The sequence below is a fragment of the Oryctolagus cuniculus genome, chromosome 21 (genome assembly GCF_964237555.1).
Source record: "Oryctolagus cuniculus chromosome 21, mOryCun1.1, whole genome shotgun sequence".
In the NCBI taxonomy this organism is placed as follows: domain Eukaryota; kingdom Metazoa; phylum Chordata; class Mammalia; order Lagomorpha; family Leporidae; genus Oryctolagus; species Oryctolagus cuniculus.
The window spans coordinates 6,135,570-6,148,470 of NC_091452.1; the positions used below are offsets into that span (position 1 = coordinate 6,135,570).

At 50.3% G+C, this 12,901-nt stretch overlaps 1 protein-coding gene across 3 annotated transcripts in view; it reads left to right on the forward strand.

Annotated features, from left to right (window-relative positions):
• Window positions 1–12,901, forward strand: part of MPHOSPH9 (M-phase phosphoprotein 9) — a 171,761-nt gene that overhangs the window by 52,367 nt on the left and 106,493 nt on the right. The window contains exons 20-23 of one of the 3 annotated variants that reach the window (XM_070066113.1): window positions 313–416; window positions 1,584–1,831; window positions 2,867–2,935; window positions 5,405–9,943. In XM_070066113.1, coding sequence (XP_069922214.1) covers window positions 313–416; window positions 1,584–1,831; window positions 2,867–2,935; window positions 5,405–5,506 — 523 coding nt within the window. In that variant the 3' untranslated portion in view covers window positions 5,507–9,943. Of the gene's footprint in view, window positions 1–213; window positions 417–1,583; window positions 1,832–2,866; window positions 2,936–5,404; window positions 9,944–12,901 lie in introns of those variants that run through there. The other 2 variants (XM_051841395.2, XM_051841391.2) reach the window with 2 other exon arrangements.

Genomic DNA, 12,901 nt, shown 5'->3' on the forward strand with positions numbered 1-12,901 from the left:
GGAGGGAAGGTCCTTGCTTCCAGTTGTCAGTCTCTTGGGGAGATCATGAAGCTCAGTGAACCCAGTCACGTCTTCTCTAAGATGGGGCTGACACCTGCCCCGCACGACGACAGGCCAGCAAACGCTTCAGTGTACAGCACAGTTTTATGTTAGAAAATAGACAGTGAGCTTCAGTGTTAGGAAGTTATATGACCAGCTTTTTTTTTTTTAAAGAAAATATGTGAGTTACCCGGATGCCAGCTCATGTTTCTAGTGGAAATAAAAAAATCAGTTAACATTTTCTTCTCACAAGTCACTTGCTTCATTCAATAGATTTGATATACTTTTGGATGATTTAGATACTGTTCCTGTGTCTACATTACAACGAACCAATGCAAGAAAACAACTCCAGTTTCTTCCTCTAGATGACCCGGAAGGTATCTTTTCCTAAAAATTACTAGTCTTGGTGTTGCTTGCTCATTTTCTGAGATTCTAGTATCTTTTCAAAACTGCAAACATCACATCACAGTACCCTGTACTGAACAATCTACGTATGGGCCTTCATGATGCCTCATGTTGTCAGGTCAGTGCTGTCACTCTGACTGAAGTTAGGGTACCAAGGCACAGGTCATGGTAACGTTTAATTCCCAGGGCCCTGCTGTCCAGTTACTCCTTTGCTTTTTTATTCTATGATTTATAATATTTATAAGCAATGTAGGCTTTGGGTAATTTTTTTCCTCTTTTCTCACATATATTTTAAGTTCAGGAAAACATTACAATGTGTGGGAGTCACCTGGGGATGCCCTCAGAGAGTTCCCTGTGCATGGTAGGGATGCAGATCCACTTGGCGTGATGCACTGCATAGTCTTTTTTTTTTTTTTTTTTAGAAGATTTATTTATTTATTTAGAAGACAGTTTATAGAGAGAGAAGAAGACAGATCTTCCATTCGGTGATTCGCTCCCCAAATGGCTACAACAGCCAGAGCTGGGCCCCCATTGCGTAGTCTTGAAAGTTCACTTGTGGGGCCAACGCTGTGGCACAGTAGGTTAATCCTCTGCCTGCAGTGCCAGCATCCCATGTGGGCGCTGGTTCTAATCCCAGCTGCTCCTCTTCCAATCCAGCTCTCTGCTGTAGCCTGGGAAAGCAGTGGAAGATGGCCCAAGTGCTTGGGCTCTTGCACTGGAGTAGGAGACCCAGAAGAAGCTCCTGGCTCCTGGCTTCGGATTGGCCCAGTTCTGGCCATTGCAGCCATTTGGGGAGTAAACCAGCAGATGGAAGACCTTTCTCTCTATCTCTCCTCTCACTGTCTGTAACTCTACCTCTCAAATAAATAAGTAAATAAATCTTTAAAGAAAAAAAGTTCTTGTGTTCACATAAAGTTTTCTTGCATTCATTTTTAGTAGTTGTGAAAATTGTCAAATTGAGGGCAAAGCTTTTAGAACTTGGAGAAAAAGCACTGCATAAATACTGACTATTGTGTCTCTTTTCGTTACTTTTTTGGCCTACATAGCAGCCATTTCCAGAAAGAGAAGTGGGACAATGTATTTAACATGTATGCAATATATTGGAAAAATTGATAAGAAATTTCTTTCCTCTCTGACAGAAAAAAAATATTCAGAAAAAGCCGCAGACAACCTTGTTAATCATAGCTCTTGCCCCGAACCATTGCCAAATGGAGTGAAGAAAGCCCCTGCGAGACCAGCCTGGGAGAAGTGTAAACTAGCTGGCCAGGAACAGCGTGAGCTGGTTCCCGTGACACCACAGGGTACTGACTTTGAATATACCGCAAAAATTAGAACCCTCGCTGAAACGGAACGCTTCTTTGATGAACTAACAAAAGAAAAGGACCAGGTAAAAACAAAAGTATTTTTAAAAATCTTTTTGTGCACGTAATGCTTCTGTCTAAGGAGTAGAAGGGAAGTTGTGAGTCAGCGACCTCAGGAAGTGACGGTGAGGGCGGCGGGGCCGCAGCAGAGCCGCGCCAGAAGCGCACTGAAGTCATGCTCCCACCGCTCCTGGGTGCTTGGTGACCAGGGGCTTAGACTGAGACAAAAGCACGGGGATGCTGGACTGAAGTGTGCTTATTCTCGGCCATAAACCTCCCTGCCAGTCATTGGAATGCTTGTGTTTATTTATTTATTTATTTTTATTTATTTATTTATTTTTATTTATTTATTTTTTTTTTGACAGGCAGAGGACAGTGAGAGAGAGAGACAGAGAGAAAGGTCTTCCTTTGCCGTTGGTTCACCCTCCAATGGCCGCCGCGGCCGGCGCGCTGCGGCCGGCGCACCGCGCTGATCCGATGGCAGGAGCCAGGAGCCAGGTGCTTTTCCTGGTCTCCCTTGGGGTGCAGGGCCCAAGCACCTGGGCCATCCTCCACTACACTCCCGGGCCACAGCAGAGAGCTGGCCTGGAAGAGGGGCAACCGGGACAGAATCCGGTGCCCCGACCGGGACTAGAACCCGGTGTGCCGGCGCCACTAGGCGGAGGATTAGCCTAGTGAGCCGTGGCGCCGGCCTATTATTAATTTTTTTAAAGATTTGTTTGGCAGACTTAGAGAGAGAGAAAGGGAGAGACACAGAGAGATCTTCCATCTGCTGAGTCACTGCCCAAATGGCAGCAATGGCTGGAGCTGGGCTAGTCTGAAGCTGGGCTCCAGGAGCTCATATTGGGTCCCTCACGTGGTTGCAGGGGCCCAAACCCTTGGGTCATCTTCTGCTGCTTTCCCAGGCACATTAGCAGGGAGCCGGATCAGAAGTAGAGCAGCCAGGGACTAAAACTGGCGCCTATATGGGATGCTGGCACTGCAGGTGGAGGCTTAGCCTACTGTACCACTGCTCCAGCCCGGGAATGCTTTTTTTTATTGGACATCTTCTGTGTTAACAGATTGAGGCAGCACTAAGCCGAATGCCTTCTCCTGGAGGACGAGTCACTTTACAGACAAGGTTAAATCAGGTGAGATGTCTGAGCTGGAGTTCCCCTCAGTGGCTGGTGCCTGTCAATCTCCATTCATCAAGAGGAGTTTTACAAATTGTGGCACATGGAAGACTGGTGTCAGTGAAGTGCTGGTCAGCGTTTAGCACTGTACAGGAAGTGTTTGGGGATGACGGCTGTTTCACAACTGCATTGCTTTCAGGAATGAAAACTGATTTTACTTTTACACTTCAAGAGAATGGCCTCTGTGCCGTTATATTTTCCAGAAACTAACTTGGGACCAAATGGCCCTGTGCCTTTTAACAGATTCACACTGTTAAGTTAATCTTCCTTCATTAAGTCCCTCTTTTATTTCTGAGTCCCTTTCCACTTAGTAAACACTGTTGGTTGGACTTTGCAGCTGGAATGGCTGCGCAGGTTAAAGAGGGAGGTGCGATTCCATGGTGGAGCAGGAGGAGGTGCAGGTGATGTGGCCCGTGGGCATCTCTTAGTTGAGTTTCTTCTGTTCCTTTTCAAAGAATTTTAAATGCATGAAGCCATGGGACTTTTAAAATCTGCTCACTTAAAGACATTCCAGACATAGCAGCAAGCATGTTTGGCTTTTCAGTGCCTGAACTTGAGTACAAGTTCATTTACACAGAGTAGAAGTGGTGGACCTATAGCTAGTACCTGTGTCCCTAACTTCTCTTTTCCTCTGACTTTAAGACTTTATATTGTTTTTGTTTTGACAATTTTTATTCAGTAATTTATAATATTGAATTAACACATGAAACTCTAAAATAATTTACTAGGAAAGCAGAAGGCAGATTTGTGGATAGCCTGATTCTAAATCAATCTGAAACACTTTTCATATATTGTTTTATAATGAGTATTATGGTTCTTTCTGGCTCTGAAGATTTAGAAGGCATTAGTGTCTGTTTATGTTTTCAGAGCTCTTTGAATTCAGCAGGAAGATCAGTGGCAGCAAAATGGGGCTGAGGATGCTCGTAACTGGTACTTTTACTAGGAAAAAAAAAATGAAGAGTGTCCAGTCTCATCAATCAATAAAAACAATATTTTAAAAACAAAATTTTAAAAAAAGGCATCACCTTTTCTTAAACTATCACATTGGTAGGTATCAAAAAAAAAATTCTGAGAATGGAGAAAAACTCACACTCATATATGGCAGGTGGAAGTCGAAATCCTCCTCTTTCTGGGGCACAGTGTAGCGTTTATCCAGAGCGGCAGCATTTGCATTTCTTTGGACCTAGCACTTCTGAGTCTGAGAATGATTCCTAAGGCAGTGATACTTAGAGACAGGTGCAAAGAGAAATACATTAAGAAATGCATTGCAGCCTGATTGATGGACTCCAAAACTGGAAGCAACCTGAGTCTCTAAAAGACTCCGACTGCACGCTGTTGCATCTGCTGGAATGTTGTACAGTAATATAGAAGGGTATTTCACAGCATGCAAAGTTAACTGAAAAAAATATTTTTTAAAGATTTACTTTGAGAGGGAGAGAGATCTTCCTCTGCTGGTTCACTCCCCAAATGTTTGGCAACGGTCAAAGCTGGGCCAGGCAGAGGTGAGGAACCCGGAGCTTCTTCTGGGTCCCCCACATGGGTGCAGTAACCCAAGCACTTGGGCCATCTTTCACTGCTTTCCCAGGAGCATTAGCAGGGAGCTGAATTGGAAATGGAGCAATCGGGTCTCAAACTGGTGCTTATATAGGATGCTGGCATCACAGACAGCAGCTTAACCCGCTTTGCCACGAGGCTGACCCCGAAAAATATTTTGTAAAAGTTTGATCCTATTGTTTCTCTTCTTTTTAAAAAGAATTTGCACATGTGCAGCAAAAGTAAGAAAGAGGAACAGTGGCTTGTTTTATTATCTTCTAAATACTCTATATAAATGAACACGTATTCTTTTGTTCTTGAAGATACAGTTTAATCTCAGAATACTATTGGAGTAGGTCCTGATTAAAGTATCTAAACATGATAAATACCTTTTCTACGTACTACTTATTTAATAGTTTTATTTCTCTTAAAATGGTATTTATATCGATTCACTGTGAAATCTATTGTTTTGGGGGAAAGTTGCATCCAGTGTTTTTCCTTTCAACCTAGAGATTTTGTAATTTGATAGCTGTGTGAATGGGGTCCCCTGGCCCTCTAGTTTCCTCTGGTTGTGTCCTCAGCTCAGCAGTGTCAGAGAGAGCCCCTTCTAGTTGGCTGTTTTGCTGTTATTAGAATGTCCATGTCCTCACTGTGCCAGACATGTTGAAAATATTTTAAAGCGCAGCAGTTACTTTGAGTGGTTGAAAATCTGATTCACGTTACTCAGTTTTAAAGAAAGAATATAAATAAGATGCTTTGTATTACAGAGCAAGATAGCTATGTATAGTTTTAATGTTTATACTTGCTGTTTTGCTGAAGGTCAATTTGATGTTCATTGTGGAACCAGTGAACTTGATGCGGAATTCTAATTAAACTTTCCATGTTTTCTCCTAGGAAGCCTTGGAAGATCGTTTGGAAAGGATTAATCGAGAACTGGGCTCAGTTCGCATGACACTAAAGAAGTTTCACGTTTTGCGCACCTCTGCAAATCTTTGAGATTTGTAGCCATTAAATTTTGAGACCTTTTGTTTGCACTAATGTATAAGTATGCACTCAGAAAAGGCAAACTATTTTGTACTGTTTATAAGCCTTCAAACAGTAGTTTTACAATCATGCTATTCTTACACTTGCTATTTTGTACTTCAAATGGCCACATATTTTCAAGATATTTTTGTTATGCTCAGGAATCTCTTGTATATTTTACTATTTAAAAAGTGTTATTTTTAAATAGTATATGTCTCCAATTTATATCCAGAATAAGGAAATGTAAACAGGAGAGGCAGCTTGTTTCTAAACAAATAGTGTTATCCTTTTATGATTAACTTTGCACACCGATTTTATAACATGTTCTACATTGTAAATATGATTCATTTTTTTAAAAAATAAGTGCTCAACAACAGCTTCTATAGTGATAGACTAATACATACTGACTATAAAAAAGTTATAGCACACCTTGGATTTCAGTTGTGTTGAGGTTTATAAGAAATCACACAAGTCCTATGTGAAATACGGCTTAGGGTAAATAGTAGAATAGCGGTAATAGACTGTTGGAAATCTTTGACGCCTACATGAACAGAACTCATTTCGTTTCCCTTTAACTTGTTTGTAAGGAAAAAATGAGAGGGATGTAATTCCCCAATTTTGTTTCATGTAGTACTTTCAAAAACAAAAGTAAATTGCAGGAGAGCTGCAGTTCTTTCCCATCATTCTGAATGTAACTGTGGCCCACCTGGACGATAGGTGGACACACAGGCCATCACTCAGTAAGCTGCTAACAGAGCAGCCCTGGTCTCCTTCATGGACATGGTTTCCACTGGCAGTCATCACCTGGATGCTTTCGCCTCCCTCCACCCAATCCACCCTTGCCATCCAGAAGAATGAATTCTTCCCTAGGAGGTTCTGTAGGACACTGGGTTGGGGTCAGAGCGATCTCCCTGCTAATGGACAGGGACTGTGCCTGGTGCCTTTCGCACAGCTTGTTGGATGGCTCCGCCCACTGCCCGGCAGTGCCTTCTTGACTCTGAGAAGTGCTGCGTGCCAGGGGGCTCTGCTGTGATGCAGAGGCTTGTATAGGTGTGCGCTGGGACTGCTGGTTCCGTCGGAGTTGCTTCACCACCCAGGGTCTGGTGCCAGGCAGAACCCAGTGCCTGCTTGCTCACGCTTGGGAAGTGTTGATAAGACTCTTGCAGACTTGAGAATTGAGTCCCATTGCGAATGTTCAGGCTTTAAATTCTGATTTGCTTTTGAGCTTTTTCTCTTTGTGTAGGTTTTAATCATATGTAGTAGTAGTTATCCAAGCCAACCAGATCATCCCTTTAGGGTGTAGGTCTGCTCTCAAGTCTTATCTTTGGGCACCTTTCACCAAAGCTTCCCCTGGCTGTGTCCTGGCCTGTGGCCCACAGGCTGCCCTTCTGTGTGGGGGGTCTCAGCAAGGGGGAGGACCCCACTGACACCCAGCTGCAGGTTCCTTTCCCACTGGGACAGCCTAATCAGAGTTTCTGAGGAAGAAACCAAGTGCCTTTGTTCTTTACTTTTTGTTTCCTCTGATCTCCCAGTTAGAGGAAAGAAGAGTCCATTTTAGTCAGGTTCTGGGAAAGCTTGTGTCGAGAGCTCCTGAAGGGGTTGACTTTCCTGAGTACGTTCTCTTCCTAAACACGATAGTAAGAACTAACTTGAAAATTGTTAAGACTTCATTGTTCCCTACTTTTGCTGTGAAGTCTTCTGCATTCTTAAGAAAAAGGAAATGCAGTTTCAGCAGCATTGATGGGTCCATCTTGCCAAGGAGTTATCTTCTCAGTAACCTATAATTGGCTTATTCCAAAAAAGGCATCAAGCTCCGTCAAAACATCTTCTGTGCCTCTCTCTGCAAGCATATGTTTTGACTTTTGAAGTGTGGAATAGATTGGAACTATCAGTTACTTATTTTTTAAAAAAATTTCTATTCGATTTTCTTTGTAGCTGTGAAGAGGGAAACCAAGGAAAATGGTTTCTGCTCTCTCTCCCCTTTGGTGATGCTTGTTTCGCAAAACACTCAGCTGAAAGTCGACTCAAACCAAAAGTAGGACAGGTGGCAGTCTTACACAGCAGCTGCTATCCCAGGGAGGTAAACTGCTTCTGTTAGCGGCTGGGACAGTGCTGTGGTTAGTAAAGACTCCAGGCATCTCCCTGGAAAGTGCCTTTTAAATGCAGATGGACAGTGAGCCCTCCCGATGGCCTAGGGCTGCCTGCTGCTTTCCTTGACAAAGCTGCTGTCTGCAGGAGCCACTCCTGGGCTAGAAGTGTCCATCTATGGACATCTCCAACAGAAGAACATCTCCAACTGAAGCAATGGCATGTGTAGCCGAAGGACAGTGCTAGGGCTGTGCGTGGGGGATGGGAGAGGGGAGATTGGAAGCCAGATGCCCCTGGGCCCCCGCCTGGCTCAGGCCTGGCTTCCTCAGCAGCAAATGATAGGACCGAAGGGGAAGAACATTCCTTTGAATCAAAGGTGGGATTAAAAGAAAAGTTTATTTGGGTGCAAGAAAAATTGAAATCCATGCACCTGAGAGGTCTTCAAAAAGTTGGTGGGAAACGTGTACTATGAAAATAGACATGGACTTCCATTGTTGCACCAAAATAAACATCTTTGCAATTTTTCCACAAGCTTTTTGAATTTCCCACATACATTCCAAATCATTTTTAATTAAGTAGGTTTTTTTGAGGCAGTGATTTCTTTCTGAATAGAAAAGGCCTGTCTCCCGAGCCATTGACCTAAAAGTGCCTTGGGTTGACTTTTCTGTGAGGTGGTCTGAGGTGTTCTCTCCACCCCTTGCAAAGAAACTTTTGAGTTTAAATGTGCTTCCATCTTGGGTGTGTGTGTGTGTGTGTGTGACTGAAATTTTAAAAGTGCTGGACTCAACAAATTAAGTGCAGAAAGCACTTTGATCTTAATTGGTGATTTAGGGTTTGTTTGATTATAAATATAGGATGTATTCCTAAAAGTTATTGCCTGTGTATTCAAAATAATTACCCCTTTAGCTGTCCCTTGACATTCACCCGCAAGGTGATGGTGGGTAAATAGGACCAAGTGAGGGAGGTGCCTACCCCTGGGTGCTGGAAGGTTATGATTTCAGAGAGCCAAGTTCCTTTCTGAATTTGAAATTCTATTTGAATTCTGAACACACACACACACACACACACACGTTTTGTTATTTTAATTTTTAGATATTTCAAAAGAAGTTTTCACTGAATTTTAATGTGCCAGTTGTGCTGTGAATCTTTAAGAATTTTAAAAAATGCACACCTAATTTTCTGTATAAATCAGAGGTAAATCCTGTTTACCTGTTGAGTGGCCATATGTGGTTATGAGTTTTGCAGGCCTGATTAAACCAATTACATTGTGTAAATTTTGCTGGAAAATGCCCTGCCAAGAGCTCTATGGCAGTTTGCTGATAATTACACTGATATTCTCAGATCCGGGTTTCTAGGCCTTTTCCAATCTGGTTTGTGTTTCACTGCAGTGGGCCCCTCAGATATGTGAGGAGTCAAGCATAAATGTGCATTGGTAGACACAATATACCCTATGACTATAACTAAAAAGACAGTTATGTTTTATATTTAACAGTTTCACTGTAACAGTGACCAATAATACGAAGAGTTTGCTTCCTGCAGTGCCGCTGATTAAACCTAAAGACAAGCGCTTGCAGCAGTTCCATCTAGTCCAACACTGGGGCAATGAAGTTGTAAGCGGGGCCATGTCTTCATTCTTGCGTACGAGCACGCAATAAACACCGTGGAGACGAAGTGCCCTGTGGTGCTGGCGTTTTTCTTCAAGCCGCGGCGAGAGCCAGTGTCCAGTGGTGGTCAGGCCAGCTCGGCTTCCACCGGCTTTCAGGGCCGAGAGCCTCACTCGGGATGCTCCAGGAATCCCAAGGCAGCTCCGGCGGGCGGGCTCTCGGAGGGGGAAGGGGCGGCCACCCAAGGCAGGCACTGCTAGGGGAGTCACGGCAGTGACGGTGCCCAGGGCGCGGTAACCGGGCAGCGGCGGCCGCCTGTGCTCTCGCCCTCCCGGGCTGCTTCTGAGCCCAGCCCGGGGCGCCCGCGTCGGCTCGCACCGCCCTTCCAGGGGAAGGCCGAGACTTGTGATGCGGGCCAGCAAGCCGGTCTTCGCTCCACCGCAACCCCGCATTGCTCCTTCCAGTTGCACCAGGGCCCGGCTTGGGCTTTGAATGTACAGAGTCCAGTGCTGCGGGGACCCGAAGGTGACGCTTGTTCCTGGTCCTCGCCCAGCTCCTCCTGGAGAGCCCGCCGCCGCCGGCCGGCCCTCGGCCCCCGCGCGGCGGCTGGCCGGCGGCTTATCCGCGCGACCGCGGACACTCGAGCGGCCCCACCGCGGCCAGCCCCGCGCCGCGCTCCGCGCGAGGCACTGCCATCTTACGAAGTGACGCTATTCAGGTGAGGCGCGATCGCCGCGCGTCCGCCCGCGCCCTCCCGCCCCACAGGCACCAGGACTGCGTGCGTGAAGGGTGCGGGGCCGCGGGCGAGGAACGGGTCCGGCTGCCCACGGCGGAGAGCTTCTTCCGGCGGAGGCGCGGGGCCGGGCTCGAACAGCCGGCGCCGCCGCCGCTCCCCCGCGCGGCCTGAGGAGGCGCCGCCCGCCGCCGCCGCCGCCGCCGCCGCCGCCGCCGCGCGAGTGAGGGAATGCGAGCCGGGCCCGGCGCGCGCGGGCAGCAGCAGCGGCCGCTGGGACGCGCGGGCCACGGCGGCGCCGCGGCGTAGAGCTGTCCAGCCGGCCCGCTCGCGCCCCGCCGCTTCCTCAGAGCCGCGGCCGCCGCCCCGAGAGCAGCCGGGGGCGCCCGCACGTGCGCCGCCCGCCGACGGCCCGGAGCATGCCCGCCGGGGCCCGGCCGCTCGCGCGGGGCCAGCCGGCGGCGGGGGCGCGCGGGGCCGCGGGGCGCAGCGGGCCGGGCCGGGGCCGCGGGGCCGGCGCTCCCCGGGAGGCAGCGTGAGGCGGCGGCGGCCCAGCCCGCGGCGGAAGAGGACGGAGCCCGCGGCCCTGCCGCTCGGGGTGAGTGTCCCGGCGGCGCCCTCCGGGCCCGGGGGTCGGCGGGCGGGCGGGCACCGCCGCGAGCCCCGCAGTGCCCGCCGCGGGCCGGGACCCGGGCCCGTGAGGCCCTGCCCGCCAGCCCGCCGCGCGCGCGCGGAGAGAGAGCAGGGGAGCGGGGCCGGGCGCCGAGGCGGGCGGGCGGGCAGGAGGATGTGGCCTGCGGGGACCCCCTCCCTGGGCCCGCCCTCGGGGAGTCACCGGACCCCGGATTCGTGCCCCGAATTTCTGAAATTCCGTCGGCCGCAGCCGGGGGGGACGCGGAGTTCCCCCTCCCCGTGACAAGTGCCACGGCGGGCAGGGGCACGTGTGGAGGCAGGTGTGCGTGCAGGGTGGGCCTTCCCCGGGCGACCCCACCTTGATGACGGGCGGGCAAGGGCCTGGGCCTGGGCCTGGGTCCGGGCTTTTCGCTGCGCGGGTGGGTGTTGGGGTCCTGGCATGGGGTGCGGTCATCTTCATCCGAGGTCTCCTTTCCTGTTGCAACGGGAGGTGCCAGCTCCTCCCCCCACACCCTCTCTCGACAGAGGCAGGGCTGAAGGGTGGGTCGCCAGTTCCCCCCAAGAAACCCCAACGAGGCGAATGCGGTGTGTGCCATTGCAAGGCAAGTCCCAGCCTTGTCCCCTCCAACCAACTTGCTGCCACCGCGGAGAAATCCCGCACACCTCCTCCTCCCTTTCCCTCCCGGCCTCTGAGATGAGGGTCGGGGCTCCTCTCCCAAGGCTCGGGCTTGCGGGCCTCTCTCTGTCCAGGATCCTTCTTGGATCCTCTCTGCCCGCCACCAGCTCTCTCCCCGGCCCCCATTCAGCAGACTGGAAGGCATCCCCCGCTCTGGGGAGGTAACGGAAGCTCCCGTTCCCTCCACTCCCCTCTGCCTCCCATGCCCTCGCTCTCCCCTCTCAACTCCCACTGCATCTTATCTGCGTGGCTCTTATCGCATCTGCCTTGTTTTATGGTTACTTTTGTGCCTGGTTTATCTGTCTGCTGGATTGTGAGCTCCTGGGGTAGAGTTTGATTCATCTCCTGTCTCCTGCCCTGGACAGAAACCTGTGCCCGCAGAGCCAGTGTCTGGTGGACTAGAAGCTTCTACGCTTGCCCACGGAGGCTTGCCTGCAGGACCCTCGCTGGTCTGACTCCTGGACCGGTGCTGCAGAGGTCCCTGTCTCCTGTTGGGAGGCCGTGCTCTGCGGCTGGCGTGGCTTCCCAGGCCTCTCCCATTGCGGGGAAACTCTGGCAGGGCGGTTTTCTTGCGAGGAGTAGTGCTTTTGCCAGATGCACGGGACATTTCCTTGGCCCTGAAGAAGTCTGGGCTCCGGCCCCAGGTTGTCTGGGCGGTGAATGCTGCACGGCTGCCCTGTCTTCTGGCCTTCCCGGCTGCTGCTGCCCGGGGGACCGCAGGGTAGGGCATGGGACTATGGGAGCCCAGAGGCCTGGACGCCATGCAGGGCTTTGTCTGCAGCTTGCTGCACCAGCCTCACCAAGTCCCTGGGTTTCCTTTGCTCTTGGTTGCTCCTGATGGAATCTAAAAGAAAGTGCTCTGTACACACAGGCCCTTGGGGATCTGGGCTCTGTCCACCTTGCCTGCCCCCTGTCCACCATTTCCTTCCTCACACGCTCAGCTCTGGCCCTCCCAGGCTGCTTGAGAGGCGCAGGACTCCATGCCCTCCCCTCCCGGGGCCTTCTCCCCGGTTCTCCCCACGGGCCTTCCCCGGGGAGTCTATCTCCTCCACCTTGGGTGCCCTCCTGAGCCTGCTCGCTACAGGGAGCGGCGGTTACCCTCGCTAGTCCTGAGCTCCTGGGCCGGCTGCACTGAACATACAAGGGGCTTCAGAAAGCTCACGGCCCAGTGGAATGCAAAGGTAATGCGAATTTTCCACAAGCTTTTGAAGGCCTCGCCACAGTCTTCGTGTGCCTCTTGCCGTGCACACAGTGGGCACGCAGGAAAATTCCTACTGAGGTATATGGTGAGAGGGCCGACTCGAAGGACCCCTGGGTTCTCTCTGGTGGGGACCCAGCGTTGCCTCCCGCCCTGCGCAGAGGCCTGGTAAACGCCTAGCAGATGTCCTCTGCAGCCCAGCTGGGCATGTCTGTCCAGCCTGGCCTTTGAGAGCAGGCAGCCATGGAGGATGTGCGGTTGTTTGGAGGGGGTAGAAGAGGAAACGTCTGGTCTTCAAGATCTCAGCCTTGCTGTTTTTGGAAAAGACGCTGGGGGCTGCGTGCTCTTTTATGGAAGGACAGTGACATCACGCTGGTGGCGTTGACCACAGGCAGGAGAGCTGCTGTTTATGACCAGACGGTCAACCCAAAGTGAG